The sequence below is a fragment of the Pongo pygmaeus genome, chromosome 4, assembly GCF_028885625.2.
Source record: "Pongo pygmaeus isolate AG05252 chromosome 4, NHGRI_mPonPyg2-v2.0_pri, whole genome shotgun sequence".
Lineage (NCBI taxonomy): Eukaryota > Metazoa > Chordata > Mammalia > Primates > Hominidae > Pongo > Pongo pygmaeus.
The window spans coordinates 140695525-140715866 of NC_072377.2; the positions used below are offsets into that span (position 1 = coordinate 140695525).

At 35.6% G+C, this 20342-nt stretch overlaps 1 protein-coding gene across 3 annotated transcripts in view; it reads left to right on the top strand.

The window, feature by feature from the left end:
• SMAD5 (SMAD family member 5) overlaps window positions 1–20342 on the top strand; it is a 50497-nt gene that overhangs the window by 14033 nt on the left and 16122 nt on the right. For 2 of the 3 annotated variants that reach the window (XM_054488180.2, XM_063665219.1), the window contains exons 2-4: window positions 7371–7942; window positions 14635–14886; window positions 17050–17169. In XM_054488180.2, the coding sequence (XP_054344155.1) occupies window positions 7540–7942; window positions 14635–14886; window positions 17050–17169 (775 nt within the window). In that variant the 5' untranslated portion in view covers window positions 7371–7539. Of the gene's footprint in view, window positions 1–6449; window positions 6534–7370; window positions 7943–14634; window positions 14887–17049; window positions 17170–20342 lie in introns of all 3 variants that reach the window. The other variant, XM_054488179.2, reaches the window with a different exon arrangement.

Sequence of the window (20342 nt, forward strand, 5' to 3'; positions counted from 1 at the left end):
AAATTTAGCTGTCCAGTAATCTGTAATGTGTGAAGACTGTTGCAGTTGCTAAATACAGTCTTTTGGGATTTTCTCTATTACTGGAATAAGTGTAGAGATGATGTAGAAGAGTATTATGGGGTGTTAGACACACAGCTGATTTAAATTGAAGATAGGTGCTCTCAGTGTTTCTAAATTCATTTTATTTAGTGAAAGGCAAAGGGGGCATGAAAAATTGAATCAACTTTTCAGGAAAGAGACTCATAAAATTTTCAGAGGTATTACAGGTTCACTTTTGGCTCATGTAGCATATGCTAATATATGCAAATCAGAACGTATTTTTTTGTATACATAATGAGAAATTTTTTCATAACCGAGTACTTATGTGAGGATACTAAAGTAAATCTATTGCTGTAACCCAAGCTCTCTGATCATTTTATTTCAAATTTTGAACCAAGGTGTTATTTTGAATATGGTATAGTCTGCAGAAAAGATTATAGGACAAAATGCATCCATTATATGGGTACTATAAAGAAGTTTTAATCTCAGTTTAACAATTTTACTTTTACTATAGGTGGTTTAGTTCCTTTAGAAACCTAGATGTTAAATATTAAGAAAATAGATGAGTAAAATATGATTGCACCATTAAAGGCATTAAAAAAAATCTATATATTGGGGTGAGGGAAGAGCAAATGCTTGTGGTGTTAAAATAGAAAATGCAGAATACCAAGTAGTATCATGGTATATCCTGTTATGGGCAGTTGTGGGCAAGACTATATATGTGCAGAGGAAACAAATATAAGCATAACCATATGTTAATGGTATGATTATAGGTGAGTATACTTAGGAAAAATATTTTTTAAAAAGTGGTACATTGTCTCATCATTTCTGAGATCATTGTGTTCCAGTGATAAGTGTGCTAAAAATGTCCTAATGATAATTAGAAAGGCTTTGGAGTAAGACCACCATAAAAAAAATACATTTTTATGCAGTGGTAGTAAGCATATAGCTAAACCTTTCATTCCTGCTGATTGACCTAGCACAAATGAGAGAAGGTTGGGTTAAAGTTGATAGGGTGATGACATACATTAAGTGGTATAAAAATAAGTTTGAAAATGAGCAAATTAAGCTGGATTATTCTTGATCTCTTAAACTATACAGTCTTATGATAATATTTGACAATTTGAATGTTTTGGAGAAGTCAAAGGAATATGGAGAACAATTATAGACCTTTAAGGGAAGAAAATTCCTTGGCAGGAGGGTTTCTTTCTAGGAGGCAGTGTGTACAGTGGTTTGGAATATGGATTCTGCAGCTGTACTGCCAGGGTTCAATTCTCAGCTCTGTTTCTTGCTATCTGTATAATTAAGCAAGTTACATTTAATTTCCCTTTGCCTGTTTTCTCATCTGTAAAATGAGAATAATGGAATTTACTTTATATGGCTGTTTTGAAATTTAATGATTTTTGGTTTCTAAATGTAAAGTCCTTAACAGTACTTGGCATAGTGAGTGCTCAATAAATGTTAGTGGTTTATTATTATTATTACCATTATCAAAGGAGTATTATGATTCCTTTGCTTAAGCAATTGATTTTTTTTAAGAAAGGAAGCTGTTGAAGTTATTGAAGTACCTGTTGCTATATTCTAAGAAAGTAAAATGTCCAGAAATCTGCCTCTGTAAGTAACCTTTTAAGATCATTCATGCCCCTCTGTTTCTTTAGTCAGTAATAATGCAGCCCATGTTCTATGCCTTCTTTAGAGAATTTCATTTAAAATGAAACCCCTGAAAAATGTAGACCACCATTTTATACTAAATGGTGAGTAAAAGGTCTGATTTTATCTTGAAGAATGAAACTAAAATTCTGGGAAAACATTAGCTTATAGTAACTGTAAACATGCATGAATTGTTATAATGAACAAATAATGGATCAAGTGTGAATGGATAAACAATTTTTCCCACAAAATAATTCAGTATCATGATATGACAGCCTTCAATTTGACATTTGTGGCGTTAGCTTTAAGTTGTTTTTTTTTGCAAAAATATTGATAAAAATATATATACATTTTTTCAAGGACCTCTGTTAATTCTTTGATAGTCAAGTTATTCTTACCCTCCCCCCCAACAAAGAATGTCTTGCTTACTGATTACTATAAAAGTGGTAGATTCCCCAAGCTCAGTATTCCTCATCCATACATCAAGACTACAAAAAAGCACAAACTAATACATATAAAACATGGAGAATCTTATAATACTGAAGGAAAGATTACATGTTATTTCTTCTATACAACATTCACAAAAAGGCAGAACTATAAAATACATCACATTATCCCCATGGGTCTTGGGGACAAAGAAAACCTCAAATATGTCAATGCTTATGCTGCTTGCTGTCCCCTGAGTAACAGAGTCTCTAACCCAGGAGTCTCATGTCCTTTGGCAATATCCAGAAGACAGTAACAGACTAACTTGTAAGTGGGGTAAAATCAAATCCTAGATCCTAGATTGTTTCCCATCATTTTTATAAACTTTGGAAATCTTGGAATTTTTGCAAAATCTGTAGTCTCACTCATGGTTCATAAGCCATTATGGTGAGGGAGACACTTGTGAATAGAAACTAATTTTGTAAGTGATCAGTCACAAGTATGTTTTAAAGATATTTTTAAAAATTGTAATAATCATCTAGTAAAGCACACAAATTTAAAGTGTATAGCTTAATGAACTTCTGCATATGTATACATCCATGTCATCATCACCCAGATCAAAATATGGAAAATTTCTAGCTCCCTAGAAGGCTGTCTCATGACCCTTCTTAGTACTCTTCTGGCCTTGATGGCATAGGTTAGTTTTGCCTGTTTTTGAATGTTGTATAGATGGAATAATGTGTAATCTTTCCCTCAGAATATATGAGAATTCTCCATGTTTTACATATACTAGTTCTTTCTGTAGCTGTGAAGTATTCAATTTTATGAATTTATTACCAGTATTTACCCACTCTACTGCTGATGAATATTTGGGTTCCAGTTTGGGACTATTATAAATAAAGTTGTTAGGAACATGTACTTGTCTTTTGGTGGACACAGCACTCATTTCTGTTGGATATATACCTAGGAATGTAATTGCTGGGTCATAGGGATCTATGTTTAGTGTTAGTGGATACTGTTAAACAGTTTTCTAAAGTGACTGGACTAATGTATATTCCCACTATCAATATATGAGAGTTCCAGTTGTTCTGTATTATCATGAACAGTTAATCTTTTTTTTTTTTTTAAGTGTAGCCATTCTGGTAGGTACCGAGTGAGATTTTACTGTGGTAGTTTTTGTTTTCTTTTTGCATTCATGTGATAACTAATGCTATTGAGCCCATTTTCTCATCCAGTGGCTATTTTAATGTCCTCTTTTGTGAAGGATCCATTCAGATCTTTTGACTATTTACTAATTTTTATGATGAATTTTTCTTCCTTTTGTAACGTTGTAAGTTGAGACGTAGATAACAAGTACTCGGGTAGCTTGCACATACCGCTTTACCAGTTTGGGAAGTATAGAAAACATTTTTAGAAGTAATTTCATCAAAAGTGCTAAATTTTTTAGTCATTCCATATTTAAAGAGTTGAATGTGAGATTTGCTCCTCTCCCTGTGCTAGTTTTACTAGTAAGAGTTCTAGGTTTTTAAAACTGACACCTATTGTTCTTTTTGAAACTAATCTCTTGAAGTTTAGTGGCATACCCATTCACCAAAGTCACTGGCCTTTTCTTTGTTTACATTCTCCTTAAACTCTCCCATATGTTTAATATTCCGCAGTACCATTGTATCTAGTTCTGTCTTTTTAATAGTGCATTATCAGTAACTCGCTATCAGGAAACTCTTTCCTAACAGTGAATGTTTCCTAATATTTAGGTGTTTACTTACTGTTCTTTTCACTCTGTTGAAAACCTATTTTTTTGTTGTTGTTGTTGTAGCTCTTTGTGCAAAGTCTTAAATCTGTTTCTCATCTTTACCTGGCTAAACTTGTATCTCCAGTCATGACCTTTTCCCAGTGGAGTTTACCACCATCTCTACTGACAAAGCTACCTTCTGAATGTTTTTAATTCTGTGGGTAGAATCCTCATTTTATCATTATCTTAGTCAACGTGGGTTTAAAATTTGAAATTATCTCTTAATTTCAAGGTACAGTTAATAGAAAAATCAGTGACCATTCATTAAGTATCATAGTGTGTGGTATGGCACATGGAATGGTCCAGGTGCTGAAGACTACTTCTTAGAAGGATTTTGTACTATATTTGGGAAGTTATGGTATTATTTATATCTTATTAATTAGTTTTGATTATAAATATTCAGTGACCGTAGCCTCTTCAGCATTGGGTGGTAAAGGAAGTCTTCACAAAAGGGGATAGATTGGAGCTCATCATTAAGAATGACTAAGATTTCTCTTGGAAGACACAGATGGGCAGAGGGGCAGGGATTTGGATTGGATCAGAAGGTGTGTATAGTGGAAGAGTAGTGGGCAAGATTAGATTAGGACTAGATCTAGCCAGTCTCTTAAATCTTGGTTCTTCTTTCTTCTGAATACTAATGATTATAATTCATGTTTGAATAGTACTGTTGAGTTTGTAAAGCTTGTGTTAGATAGACATTATTTATTACTTCAACATTTCTGTGACTTAGGAACCATCATCTCTATTTTACAGAAAAGTTAATAGGCTTTGAAAAAGTGATACTAGTAAAGAACAGAATCTGGTGGGCACAGTGGCTCAAGCCTATAATGCCATCAACTTGGGAGGCTGAGTCTGGTGTGTTTCATTTCCAGGCATATTTTTATTCTCTGATATCATAGATATCCATAAATAGCTTTTTTTTTGTTTTAAGTTTGATATAGACATCCTTAGAAAGGTATATATATTTTTACAAATTGTTTTTCTTACTCATTTATTTGATAAATGGACACTGTTCTAGGTCCAGGGCATCCAGTGGTTTTGAGGGCAGATGAGACTACCTGCATACTAACATTTCATTGGGGAAAACATAAAGTAGATAAACAAAGTTGATAATGTAATATCAGATTAGGGTAAATGCTATATAAAATGAGCAGGGTCAGGGGATAGAGAATGTTGTGAGAATGGGCTGTCATGCTATTTTCAATCAAGTGGTCAGGGAATTCCTCTTTCAGGAGGTGACCTTTGAACAACTGAATTAATTTGAGTGAGTATGCTGCGTTAAGTTACGGGAGAAGAGAATTTAGGGGAGGGAACATCAGATGCAAAGGCCTCATGTAGAAATAACCTTAGAATACTTGAGAAATGGAAAGAAGTCAAGTGTGGTTAAATGCAATTAGGTAGGATAATGGTTAAGAAATGAGTAAGGAGAAGCCAAGGGCCTGATCATGTATGATATTGTATTCTGAATTCTGGTCTTGAAGCTCCTTTCTTTTTGCCTCCCTCTTCCTTAACTGTCTCTCTGTTGCTCATACACATACTCTCTCACACATATGTACACCACCCTATCTAGCCCTTCATTGTATTCTAGTGTTCATGAATAAGGTATCAGTCAGCCAGGCCTGTCTCTTATCTAGCCTAGGAAATGCTCTGTTCATGTCTGCCTATATATATATTTTTTTGTTTGTGTCCCTTTGCCTTTGACATTTCCCATCTCATCTCAGACAACCAAACCATGGTTTTACTTCCTGACCCACATGGATTTTATCATACATCCTTGATGTAGATGCAACTGAGGTCAGCCCTTCTTACAGTTCATTTAGTACATAACACTTTATACTCTGTGACCTGTTAGTGACAATTATGCTTTCATTCACTTTGTTATATTTCTCTGTTTTAATGTGGCCAGTTTTGTTTGCCTAGCAAAAATCATCCTACATAGGGCTGGGGCAAGACAAGACACAAGGCATATCCATACATAAGGAGGATATCTTTACTTCCCTGTACCCTTCCCCACCATGGTTCCAGCATAGCAGACTGGATAGCTACCAGTAGTTGATCAGTATCCAGAACTGTATCTGGTACTTTAATAGGCTCTCAGTAAGTATATTTTGAATGAATCAATTTATTGACTGTTAAGATTAAACCCTACTTGGCATAACTTTTTTAAAAAGCCCCATCATGGCTATTCACAATACATGGGACGTAACGAAGAATCAATAATTATTTGTTGAGTGTATGTCAGTTTTACTTTACTCTGTGTTTACATTATGTTTATTTACTTTATGTTATTGTCTGGGCTTTAGCTGAGCACATACATTCTTTTCTGGAAAGATGCAACCCAGTCCAGAATAATATTGATGCTAGAATTTTTCAAAGACAAAGCTATAGCATTTGGCAATTGTAGACACAAGAAAGGAAGCATCTTTGGTTACACCGTTTTTCCAAACGTTATTCTTGTTACTTCAGTAGGTATTTATCATCTGTGGTTGGCTGTGTAGCGATCTGCAGGAGATCTTACACATTCTTTTTATTCTTTATTTAGAAATAGGATCTCACTATGTTGCTCAGACTGGACGTGATTGAACTCCTGGGCTCAAGTGATTCTCCTGAGTAACTGGGATTACAGGTGTGTGCCACTGAGCCTGGCTTTTACCAGCTCTTATCAGTGGAGTGCCTGTCACTTCCTCCTGTCATCATCAGGAGCTTCTTAATGGTGCAGAACAGTGGTTTACCTGGAGCAGGCTCATTAACCAATATGCTTAAAATGTCACTTAAAATAAGCCAATAGGAATTATAAAATTAGAAACTGACCCTTTTAAAATGAATTTATTCTCTTTAAATTTATTCAACATACTTAGTTTTACAAATAGATACTTGCCATTTTACTGGCAGTTATAATGATTTATTTGAGGGTTTGGTACATCTTATACAACCGTGAATACAATTTGCATCTAATAATGTGACTTCAGTAGTATCATGGTTTTTGTCCAAACCTTCTCAGTCTGGGAAACATTTAAAGAGAATAATGACCTTAGAGAAGAGCTGGATTTCTTTTAAGACTTCTGTTCAGATCAGGACATAATCACGTTCAAAACTGACATAGCATGTAACATGGATTTCAGTGAAGAAAAGTACTTCAGAATCAAATTTTAGAAGAGTGTTTTAGGGTTTAGTGGCCTAATCAAAGGGAGTCCAGAAGCTATTTTTAGATAATACATAGGAGGTAGAGCAACCTGGTTTTGCTTCTGGGTATCATTTGACATTGCCAGTGTCTTACTTGTTCATATTATGGAGAAGGAATTGAGTGGTCACAGAACTTTTGGAGAAAATTTATCAATTTTTTGTTTACTTTGTAATGCTTTTCTGTTCTTATTTAATAAAATATACCTTTCGATTATATTAATTTAAATTTATATAAATTGAATTGATTTAAACTAGGATCCTTTCCCCCTTTCTCTTTCAGGACTTGACCCAATGAAAGAAGCATATGGCACTTGTGAAGATAAATGTTACTCCTCCCTTTTTAATTGGAACTTCCGCTTAGGACCTGTGTATGACGTTTCAGCTGTGATCTGTTCTTTCAGTAGCCACTGACTTTGAGTTACAGGAAGGTCTCTGAAGATTTGTGTCAAATGACGTCAATGGCCAGCTTGTTTTCTTTTACTAGTCCAGCAGTAAAGCGATTGTTGGGCTGGAAACAAGGTGATGAGGAGGAGAAATGGGCAGAAAAAGCAGTTGATGCTTTGGTGAAGAAGCTAAAAAAGAAAAAGGGTGCCATGGAGGAACTGGAGAAAGCCTTGAGCAGTCCAGGACAGCCGAGTAAATGTGTCACTATTCCCAGATCTTTAGATGGACGCCTGCAGGTTTCTCACAGAAAAGGCTTACCCCATGTTATATATTGTCGTGTTTGGCGCTGGCCGGATTTGCAGAGTCATCATGAGCTAAAGCCGTTGGATATTTGTGAATTTCCTTTTGGATCTAAGCAAAAAGAAGTTTGTATCAACCCATACCACTATAAGAGAGTGGAGAGTCCAGGTAGGTCTTATTCCTGAGAAGAATTTGGAAAAACAAAAACAAAAAACCTCTTTTCCTGATATGCATGTAACTAGATTTAGTAATGAAAAGGTTGTATTAGCTTTGTGTTTCCATCTTAAATATTCTAATCTTGGAAGGACTATTGGATTTTGAGTTTAGCTTTTTATATGTAGGTGATACAGTTCTCAGGTGGCTTACTCTAATTCATTATTCACTGTAAGCACCCATATATCTGCTCTGCCTTTTCCTGTGGATGACCTGTCTCTGTTTTATTTAAAGCCTAAGCTCCAAGTGTGTACTATATCCCATTCCTTTTTGTCAAATGAAGAACTTTGTTCCTACAGTTATCATCCTTCTCTCCAGCACTGTATTTTCCCTTTCTACCAGAGTATTTCTGATAGCATGCAAGCATGCCATGATACTACCCATCCTAAAATAAAACTTAAAAAAAAAATTCTGCTTTTCACTTCATTCACATAACCCAACCCCTATCACTGCACTGTTTCCACTGGTCCTTTTAGAGGATTCTCCATTTTTATTATCTTTATGTTTCATTTTTTTCTTGTGACTTCTCTAGTTAGTCTTTCTTTCCTACCATTTAACTTGTCAAGATCACTAGTTGACTGCCTTTTTATAGGTCAAGGGGTCATTTTTGAGTCTTATCTTACTGTCCGCTCAACTGCATTTGATACAGTTGATCTCCTTCCATCCTACTCAAAACTTTTTCTCTGTTTGGCCCCTAAGACAGTATGCTACCCTGGTTCTCCTACCTCACTGACTGTTCTTGTCCCTCTTTGCTGGTGTATTCTGTTGTTTTCACAGGAGTCGGTCCATGGACCTTTTCTCCATTTATATTATTTCTTTATGTGCTTTCATGCTGTCACATGTCTTAAGATTGTCTATAAGCTGATGCTCACATTTTGAACTCAAGTCAACTTCTCCCTTGAGTTTTAGACTTGTGTATCCAGTTGCTTATTTGACATTTCCACTTGAATATTTATTTATTAAACATACCAAATGTAATATGTCTAAGCGCAGTTTTTTTCTCTGGTTTCCCCTATTGAAGTGAATGGCAACAGCATTCATGTAATTGCTAATGCCCTAAACTGCAAGGTCATCTTTTATTCTTCTTACTTAAATCCTATATTTAAAATATGAGCAAATGCTGTTTGCTGCACCTTCAAAATATGTCTTAATAATGTCACCTCTCATCATTTGTGACACCACTACTTTAGTACAGTACATCATCATCATCACTTACCTTAAGTAGTGTTCTAATTGGTCTTTCTGCGTCTCTTCTTCCCCTTAATCCATTGTGTTTTCCACACAACAGCCAGAATGATTTTTTAAAAACATACTAAATCATGTCAGTTCCTACTGAAAACACTTTCAAGGCTGTCACACTTAAGAGATTTCTGTAAGACTCTGTATGACCTATCCTCAGAGTTCTCTGTTCCTTGGACCTGCCATACTCCTGTTTCCAGGCTTTAACTCTTGCTTTCTACTTATTCTCCCCCAGGATCTTTCCATGGCACATTTTCTCATTCCATTCAGTCCTTGCTCAAATATCTGCATCACTAATTGACTCTATATTAGATATTTATTTTGTTGATTGACTGACATGAGCAGAGTATTCCTCTGTTTCATTCATTACTGTATCCTTAGTGCTTAGAATAGTATATTGTTGTCTGGCACTTGGTAGGTGATGCTCAGTAAATTTTTTTTGTAATGAATGATATAAGCTGAGCTGCTAGGTGAGTGCATTAGTCATCTATTGCTGCATGACAAATTGACACAAACTTAGTGGCTTAGCACAATGCATGTTTATTACCTCATAGTTTCTTTGGGTGAAGAGTCCAGTCACATTTAGCTGGGTCCTTTGCAAGGCGCTGTAATCAAGGTGTTGTTTACGGCCAAGGTCTTATCAGAAGCTCAATTAGGGAAGCATCTGCTTCCAAGCCCATGTGATTGTTGACAGATTCAGTTGCTTTCACATAGCCTTCTTTATAGGTAGTTCACATTCATGACAGCTTCTTCAAAGCCAGTAAGGAAGAGAGGGTCTTCTGGCAAGAAGGGCATTATATTCTTGTGGAATGTAATCGTACACACCCTGTCACCTTTGCCATATTCTGTTGGTTAGAAGGAAGTGATAGGTCATACTCATACTCAAGCAGGGAGAATTACCCAATGGTTTGAATACCTGGAGGTGGGAATCATAGTGGTTTAGAGTCTATCTGGGTTTCACGTGGAGATGTGTGGTAAAAAGACTGAAAATAACATTGAATGTGGAGACTAGTAGAAAGGATAGCAGATAGCAGTGATTATGCTGTCTGTGAAAGTTCAACTTAAGAGCTTTAGAGTGTCTTTAGACAGTTGGTATGATATGATTCTCAGTTTCTTACTGAGTCCAAGGAAAGCTGATATCTGAAGGAATTAATGAAGAAAGGAAGATAAGAGGATTTAATACAGAAGTATAGGCTGAAAAACTCCCAAGCTTGCTATTTGCTAGGAGTGAGTCTAGGAATTTTATGTATTCCCCTATAGCCAAAGTGTGACTAGTAATCAGCTAGCCAATAGAAGTGTCTTATTTTTTGTATACATTTTTCTCAGCTATGATTCATTCTATAGAAAAGACTGGGGCATAGCTCTGATACTTTTAAATAACTGAAAATTTCATGTCTTACTAGTTCAACTATTGGAAAGAGACTATAGAGACCTCATGTTTCGCCCTGAGCCCAAACTCTTGGGGGAAGGGGCAGATTACCCAGCTAGATTAGCTTGCTGACCCCCCATGATTAAGCAGCTATGACACAGAATGGATCACTTCATATTACCAGTATTAATAAAGTAGTAGAAGGTGGTGGTAGTGGTAGTAGTAGCAGTGATAGCAATTAATATTTATTGAGCACTGATGGAATAGTGATTCCTTCATGGGGTTAGAAAGGGTACTGACATTTTACAACCCTTTCAGTTTACTTATGGGTTTATAGATAAGGAAACAAAGACTTAAAAGGGAAGTAACTTAGGCACGCTCACACAGAATATAGTGGAGTAAGTTTTGCAAAAAGATAAAAAAATGGAGGATAGTTAGAAAGAGATAATGAACATAAGAAAAATAGAGGGCCAACCTAGGTGGTCCTAGGTGTTGAATACAGTGCACCCTAAGCTTTTTGGCACCAGTGTCTAGTTTCATGGAAGACAATCTTTCCAATAGAATTGGTTGGGGGATGGTTTTGGGATGATTCAAGCACATTGTATTTATTGTGCACTTTATTTCTATTATTACATTGTAATATGTAATGAAATAATTATACAGTTCACCATAATGTCAAAATAGTGAGAACCCTGAGCTTGTTTACCTGCAGCTAGGTTGTCTCATCCAGGCATGATGGGAGACAGTGACAGATTATCAGGCATTAGATTCTCATAAGGAGCGGAGCGCACAACCTGGATCCCTCATATGTGCAGCTGGCGATAGGATTTGCTTTCCTATGAGAATCTGATGCTGCCACTGATCTGACAGGAGGCAGAGTTCAGGCGGTAATGAGAGCAATGGGGAGTGGCTGGAAATACAGATGAAGCTTCGCTCACTCTCTCTCACCATCACCTCCTGCTGTATGGCCTGGTTCATAAGAGGTCATGAACTGCGGGGGTTAGGGACCCCGATCTAATAGACAGTATTGTCTAGTGATTAAGACTGTGGGTTCTGGAGCCAGGCTTTCTGGATTTGAATCCTGGTTTTACCAAATACTACCTCAGGCCTTAACCTTTCTGAGATTTAGTTTCCTCATTGTAAAATGGTAATAATACTACCTACCTAATAGGTTGTTATGAGCATTAGATGAGTTGGTGCATTAAAAAGTACTTGTTAAAACATTAAGTGGCCTGGAATCAGTTTCAAATTAAATATCAATTCTAATAGAATAATATATTCTGGAAATAGAGCATTGATGAAGATGGCAGAGAGAAAATTTTCCAAGAGATAATATCAAACAATTCCCCAAACTGAAAATTGAAAGGGCTTAGTGACCAAGTAATCAGAACAAAGGATAAAAAAAGCCCCACATGAAATTTTTGTATATCATAGATTAAAAAAAAAAGATTCTGAAAACTTCCAGAAAAAAAAGACAGGAAACATATAAAGGACTGGAAATCAGAATACTGGATTTCTCAATGCAGTTCTGGATTCTAGAAGAAAGTAAAGTAGTACCCTCAAAATTCAGAAGGAAATGTTATCTGCCTGCCGACAAGCAAAAAAAATAAATTTTTATACATGCAGGAAGTCAAGAAAATTCAACTTTTTACTTTCTCTTAGGACACTAATAGAGGATGAGGTCCAGGAAATGTGATCCAGCAGTAGAGAAGGGAAGTCCAAGGACTTCAGACTTGTAGGAGACTTGAGCAGTAACCAATATAGGTTGGAACAAAAAGATGGAAGATCCAGGCCTGGTGTGGTGGCTCACGCCTGTAATCCCAGCACTTTGGGAGGCTGAGGCGGGCAGATCACAAGGTCAGGAGATCGAGACAATCCTGGCTAATACGGTGAAACCCCGTCTCTACTAAAAATACAAAAAACTAGCCGGGCGTGGTGGCGGGCGCCTGTAGTCCCAGCTACTCGGGAGGCTGAGGCAGGAGAATGGCGTGAACCCGGGAGGCGGAACTTGCAGTGAGCTGAGATCACGCCACTGGACTCCAGCCTGGGCAACAGAGCGAGACTCCATCTCAAAAAAAAAAAAAAAGATGGAAGATCCAAGGGAAGACATGGAGTGAATAAATTATTTGATTATTTCTTGTATCCAAGAAGTAGTAATGATCGGCATTTAACAGATCTGTTGGAATTCTGGAAATATTAGTGGAATGTACTTAAAATTAAACAACTGAAGAAACAAGGCAATGGTTAACTTTAGTAAAAACACTGTTCAAGAAAAAGTAGACTCATAGTACACTTGATTCAGCAATGAATTACATGTATGTATATATGAATACTGGATATTGATTTAAGCAAAATGTTATATTTAACTCTATTTTGGGGATGGGAGTGGGATAGAATAATAAAAGAAAGCTGCCTCATTTGCCCTAAGAGCAAGTCTACAAATAATATCTTGACTAATAATAGCAATATAAGCATATTATTTAGCAGTACACAAAGTAAATGTTATAAGAGATGGCTAAGAGTTTAAATTTGTTTTCTCTAGAAACAGTATATGGGAGGGGGCTAGGAATTGCAGTTTTTGTTATAATCTCTAATAGCATGTCTTTTTTTAAACTGTCCACATATTAACATTATTTTGGATGATATAAAATAATTTTTAAAAAATCATGTGCATAGATAATGTACAAGTGAAAGAGAAGCCAGTGATTTTAGCATACCTCTAGAGAAAAAAAAAAGCAAAGAAATTCTTACTGAACTGAATTTCTGAGTAGTTATTTCACTAAGTCTCTCAGATTGCTAGCCTGCTAAATGTAGAAATTCTTGCTGCCTAATGCCCTTCTCTCCAATGGCAGCTGCCTCACTGTTCTGTAAGGGGAATAGCAGTTGTTAACACACAGTAGAACAAAACAATTGTAGTCAGATGTTAACCACATATTTAGTATACTAATGCAGTAGAATGAAATGAAACAATAGACAAAAATAGCACAAATAGTGACTTAACAGAAACACTGGATTGTTGTGTACATCCCTACTTCAGGGAGGTGAAGTGTGACTTAGGTAGCTTAAAAACAAACTCATTTTGTTGATGCTGAATGATATCAGAATCAAGTTGAGATTTTTCTAAGTGAAATTACATTGACAGATATAGGACAATTGTTAATGAGATGAGTTGTATATGTTTGAAGAATCAGGTTTGTTTCAGTTTCCTGCAGGGAAAGGTAATCAGATATTTGAATGTGATTGGTCACTTGGGTCTTTAGAGAAAGTGAATATTTGAATAAAGTTTATCTCTTAAAAATGTATCTGTTAAAAATGTTTAGACTTTGTTGTGTATATTTTCATTATGGTCATATTTAGAAGACTGATTTTGATTGGAAGGCTTTTACCTAGAGAATATTACCATTTTCAATATGGAAAACTGTACTGTACAACGTAAAACATGAGATCTTTCAAACTAAGAAAGATCAAAGTGTTCATAATTGGAAATGTGGACGTTTTTAGGGCATTCACATAACAGGTTCCAACTTCACTCTGTAGTCTTAACTCCTTGTTCAGTGCATAGGCCAACTGACTTTCTCATCTCCTCTGCCACCTTCCCCTTCTACCTCTTCCCAGTCCTAGTACTCCCATGTGAAATCCTTCTGTATCTTTAAGGTTCAGTCAGGTATGTTTTTTTCTTACAGTATTTTGTTTGATTCTCTGCTAGCTGGGAGCACTCACATCTGTTTAACTCCTATTGTGTTAAATTCTCTGTTTTATGGTTGTTTTTAAATATCCTTTATCTCATAGAACAGGAGTGGTATCTTTCTCTGGATTTTCTGTCTTCCAGGGTACCTTATGCAGGCTAAATGCTTACAGAGTTTTGGATTCAGTTATTATATAAATAGAGATTCAGGGCTCTATAAAACAGCCCTTTCTAAAAGTAAATTGTTTTAATAGGTTTACAGTCTTAAATGAATCCTTTCTACCAACCCCTTAGTGTGGATGGGGCATTTGTTTAGTCATTCCTGACAAATGACTTTTGATTTTTGTTTTTCAGTCTTACCTCCAGTATTAGTGCCTCGTCATAATGAATTCAATCCACAACACAGTCTTCTGGTTCAGTTTAGGAACCTGAGCCACAATGAACCACACATGCCACAAAATGCCACGTTTCCAGATTCTTTCCACCAGCCCAACAACACTCCTTTTCCCTTGTCTCCAAACAGCCCTTATCCCCCTTCTCCTGCTAGCAGCACATATCCCAACTCCCCAGCAAGTTCTGGACCAGGAAGTCCATTTCAGCTCCCAGGTAAGACTTTATTTTATTGATACCAAAAAAAAAAAAAAAAAATCCTAAGAATCACAATTGTTCTTACTGTAGGCCCTCTGGGTGAACTGTTACATGCCAAGGTATAGCTGTTTCTGACTCTTTATTCTTTGGGTAATTGTTTGATTTCCAGAAGAGTTTAGATTTTATTTTGCCAATTACCATATGTTTAAAAAATGGAAGTAGCCCTATTTGACTTAAATATTTTCTTATATTTTATGACACTCAGTACCATTTATTGTCTTTTATATAACTGATACTGTGATGAAAGCTATGGCATTAAATTTAATCTTCAGAATGACTATGTGAGATAGATATTCCTGTTTTACAGATGGAAAAAGAAATTCTAAAGTAAATTTTAAACTTTTAAGTACCTTACCTAGGGTAGGGCTAAGAACTAGAGGTTCAGACCCAGGTTTGTCTAACTCTGAAGTCTGTGTTCTTTCAACTTTACTGTGTGGCTTTTCAAATTATTTAAGACTTTAGAAGTTAAAATGAATCCTGGTTATCTTTAGTTAGATAACTGATGAACTGATTTCACTGGAGAAAGATAAGTAGATTTTGTAAAGTTCTAAATTTTGTTAATGGCATGTCATGTATGGACATATCATTATGTCACTGTCAAGAAATATTTGAACACCTGCTGTTGTCAGGCAGAGTCATACGTAAGTACAGTAAGTCCTCACTTAATGTTATTGATAACTTCTTGGAAACTATGACTTTAGCTGAAACAGCATATTACAAAGCCAGTTTTATCATAGGCTAGTTGATATAAACAAGAGTTAAGTTCTTGTGGTATATTTCTGGTCACAAAAATATCACTAAATTTATAAATACCCAAAACTCTTCTAATATTAAACATTGAAATAAATGTGAGCTGTGCATATCTTTAAGAAAGATCAATAAAAACAAGACTGTTATTTACTTAATTATTCTAATTCACGGTCATGGGTAGCCAGAGCCCATTCCAGCAACTCAGGGCACAAGGTGGAAACCAATCCTGAATGGGACATGATTAAATCACAGAGTGCACTCACACGTACCCCTGCACTCACACTGGGACCGTTTAGACATGCATGCCAGTTCATCTAATGTGCACATCTTTGGGATGTGAGAGGAAACTTGGGTAACCAGAGAAAACTCAAACAAACATGGGGAGAATGTTCAGACTCACACAGATGTGGCCCTGGCTGGGAATGGATTATTTTTTCTCATCAGCGTCATAACAAAATGATGCTGAACAAAACAACATTGAACAAAACATTATTCAAGGACCTACAGTATATTCTTTGTGATTTCTCTACTGCAGCAAAATATCAATTGGTTTAGTTTTTTCTTTTGAAGAGAAATTAAGTGCCAGCTGTTTAACTTGCTATTAGGAATTTGCTCAAAAACAAATTTCATAGTTTGTCTTAGATTCAGTGCTGATTGTAGTTCTGTCTCAAAATACATCCTGTACAAAACATTGGGATGAAAGACAAATTCAGTTCTTATTTATAGTTACTGAGACAAAAAAGTATAGCTGTAGCTTTTGCAAAATTTTCAACTATGAGTGTTGAAACTCAAAAGATTTTCTGATTAACATTTAGTTTCCTAAGTGAATTACCTAACCATTTAATAGGACACAACAGCCATGTTTGGATGTTGCACAAGCGTTAGACGATTGCTGTTAGTGTTGATGGCAAATTTTGAAGGGACGTAGTTTTACTTTCCAGTTTTAAATGACAGTATACAGTATGTGCTGATCTTAATAATTTAAAAGTGTCTCTGTAGTATATATATACCCAAATGAGGATAATCCGTCCTTCAGATTGATATGTAATAGCTGCAGTTTCTCTGAACACATAAAAATAAAGGCAAAATTCTCGACCTTGAATTCTGTTTTAGTGAATTTTAGGACTGATCCTTGTATCCTGGATTACCAGGGATCTGGCCTAAATAAACGTGGATTTGTAGTAGGTTTTCAATTGCTATTAGGTGTGCTGTCTGTTCTCCTTTTCCCTTGCCCTAGGATAGTATCCTACATTTTTTTGTGTGTGATGTTCAGTAATGAAGCTTGCTGGTAATCTTAAGAATTTTCTAAAGCTTTTAGAGTAATAATTTTGAGCAGAATGAAGATTTTAACTATTATTTTTTTCCTCTTAGCTGATACGCCTCCTCCTGCCTATATGCCACCTGATGATCAGATGGGTCAAGATAATTCCCAGCCTATGGATACAAGCAATAATATGATTCCTCAGATTATGCCCAGTATATCCAGCAGGGGTAAGAGAAGTACTCACTTCATTTATTTTGTAGTAGTAGTTGTTTTTAACTTATTGGCTACTTTTTTAAAAACAGCTTTATTGAGGTATAATTTATATGCTATAAAATTTTTTTGTTTTAAGTGTATGGTTCAAAGATTTTGGTAAATACACCAAGTTTTGCACCACAGTCTAGGTTTAGACCATTTCCATAACTCTTTAAAAAGGTTTCTCTGCATATTTGCAGTCTATCCTCACTCCTATCCTCAGCTCCACATACCCTCTAATCTGTTTTCTGTACCTGTAGATTTTATCTTTTCTGAACATTTTAGATAATTGGAATCATGTAATAATGTAGTCTTCTTTCACTTAGCATGTTTTCAAGGTTCATCCGTGTTGTAGCATGTATTAATAGTTTGTTCCTTTTTATTGCTTAACAGTACTCCTTTATATGAATATATCACATTTATTCACCAGTCCGTGGGCATTTGAATTGCTTCCATATTTTTATTATTATAAACATTTGCGGCTAGGCACAGTGGCTCACCCCTGTAATCCTAGCACTTTGGGAGGCCAAGGTGGATGGATCACTTGAGATCCGGAGTTCAAAACCAGCCTGGCCAATATGGTGAAACCCCATCTCTACTAAAAATACAATAAAAATAAAAAATTACCTGGGCATGGTGGCAGATGCCTGTAATCCCAGCTACTCAGGAAGCTGAGACAGGAGAATCACTTGAACCCAGGAGGCTGAGGTTGCAGTGAGCCGAGAGTGGAGTGCCACTGCACTCCAGTCTGAGCAACAGAGCGAGGCTCCATCTCAAAAAAACAAACAAAAAAAATCGCATGTAAGTCTTTTTGTGGATATGGTTTTATTTCTCTTGGATAGATATCTAGGAGTGCAATTGCTGAATAACATGGTAAGTTTAACTACTTAAGAAAACTGTAAAACTTCTCTGAAGTGGCAGTACCATTTTACATTCTCACCAGCAGAGTATGAGGGTTTTATTTTCTGTGCATCCTCCTAACACCTGTTATTGTCTGGCTTTTTAATTATAGCCATTCTAGTGGGTGTACAGTGCTTATTGTGGTTTTAATTTGCATTTCACTAATGAGTAATGATGAGCATTTTTTAAATGTACTTGTTGGCCATTTATGTATCTTCTTTGATGTGTTTATTTTAAATCTTTTGCCCATTGGGTTGTCTTACTGAGTTGTGAGAATTTTTTGTATATTCTGGATATGAATCCTTTATCAGATACATGATTTGCAAATATTTTCTTTCAGTCTGTGGATTTCTTTTCATTTTCTTAATGATGTCTTTTTGAGGGTAATAGCTTTAAATTTTGATGAAATCCATTTTGTCAGTTTTTTCATTTCTAGATTATGCTTTTGGTGTTGGATTCAAGAAATTTTTGTCTATCCCAAGGTCATGAAAATATTATTTTATGTTTTATTTTAGAAGTTCTATAGTTTTAGCTGTTACATTAGGTCAGTGGTTCCTTTTGAGTTAAGTTTGTATGTGGTATATGGTAAATGTCTACATTAAGTTTTTTGCATACAGAAATCCAGTTGGCTTTGCCATTTGTTGAAAAGAGTATCATTTCTTTGTTGAATTAACATCTTTGTCAGAAATCAATTGACTGTAAGTGCCAGGGTTTATTTCAGGACTCTGTTGACTTACATATCTATACCTCATAGTGTTGATTACTAAAGCTTTCCTATAAAGGTTTTTCCCCCTATTTTTTTGTTGTTTTGTTTTATTTTTAATTTTTAAATTATTTATTTATTTTAGAGACAGAGTCTTGCTCTGTCATGTCCAGACTGGAGTGCAGCGGTGTGATCATAGCTCGCTGGAGCCTCAGACTCCTGGGCTGAAGTGCTCCTCCACCTTAGCATCCTGAGTAGCTGGGACTACAGGCATGTATCACCATGCTTGGCCAATTTTTTTGTTGTTGTTGAGATGGAGTCTTACCGTGTTGCCCAGGCTGGCCCTGTTTTTTTTTATGTTGTTTGTTTGTTTTTTTATGGCAAACTATATATAACATAAAGTTTACCATCTTAACTATTTTTAAGTGTACAGTTCAGTGGCATTAAATCCATTTATAATGTTGTGTGACCATCACCACCATCCATTTCTATAGCTCTTTTCACCTTGTAATATTGAAACTATACCTATTAAATAAAAAGTTCCTATTCTCCCTTTCTCCCAGCCCTTGGCAACGACCACTCTGCTTTCTAATCTCTATGATTTTGACCACTCTAAGTACTTCATATAAATGGAATCATACGAGATTTTTTTTTTTTTTTTTTTTTTTTTTTTTTTTTTTTGGTGACTGGCTTATTTTTCCTCAGGGCTCATCCATATTGTAGCAATGTCAGAATTTCATTTCTTTTTAAGGTTGAGTAATATTTCGTTGTATGTATATACCAAATTTTGTTTATCTATTCATCCATTGATAGACACTTGGATTGCTTTCACTTTTTGGCTGTTGTGAATAATACTACTATGGACATGGGCATACACATATCTCTTCGAGATCCCTGCTTTCATTTCTTTTGAGTATATACCAGAAGTACAATTACTGGATTACATGGTAATTATATTTATACTTTTTTGAGGAATAGCCATACTGTTTTCCACAGTGGATGTACCATTTTATATTCTCAGCAACAGTGCACACGGATTCCATATTCTTCACATCCTCACCAGCACTTGTTTTCTGTTTTTTAGATATTGACCATTTTAATGGGTATGAAGAGATATCTCACTGTGGGTTGTTCTGTATTTTTTTTTGTCTTTTTTTTTTTTTTATAATTGACAAATGAAAAATTGTATATCTTTATGGTGTCATTGTGGCTTTAATTCCACTTTGGTTTGAGACCTTAACCTCCTTAGTTTGTCCCAAGTTTAGAAATATGTACTGCTATTTTTTACGTCTCTTAAAACAATGTGTTTTTATGTGTTTTCTATGTTTGTGATAATACTGAATGTGTGTTATATTGAGTGCTCTGTATTCCTAAGAGCAGTTAAATTTCCAGACCCCTAATAGTTTTGTTAATGTTTATATAATGTCTAGAATTTATCAAGAAATCTCATTATATTAATTTGCCTATAATTCATAAAATCTACCTTCATTTACCATAAAAATGGAACATGAATTTCTGGATTTGAATTCCTGTTTCTCTACTTAT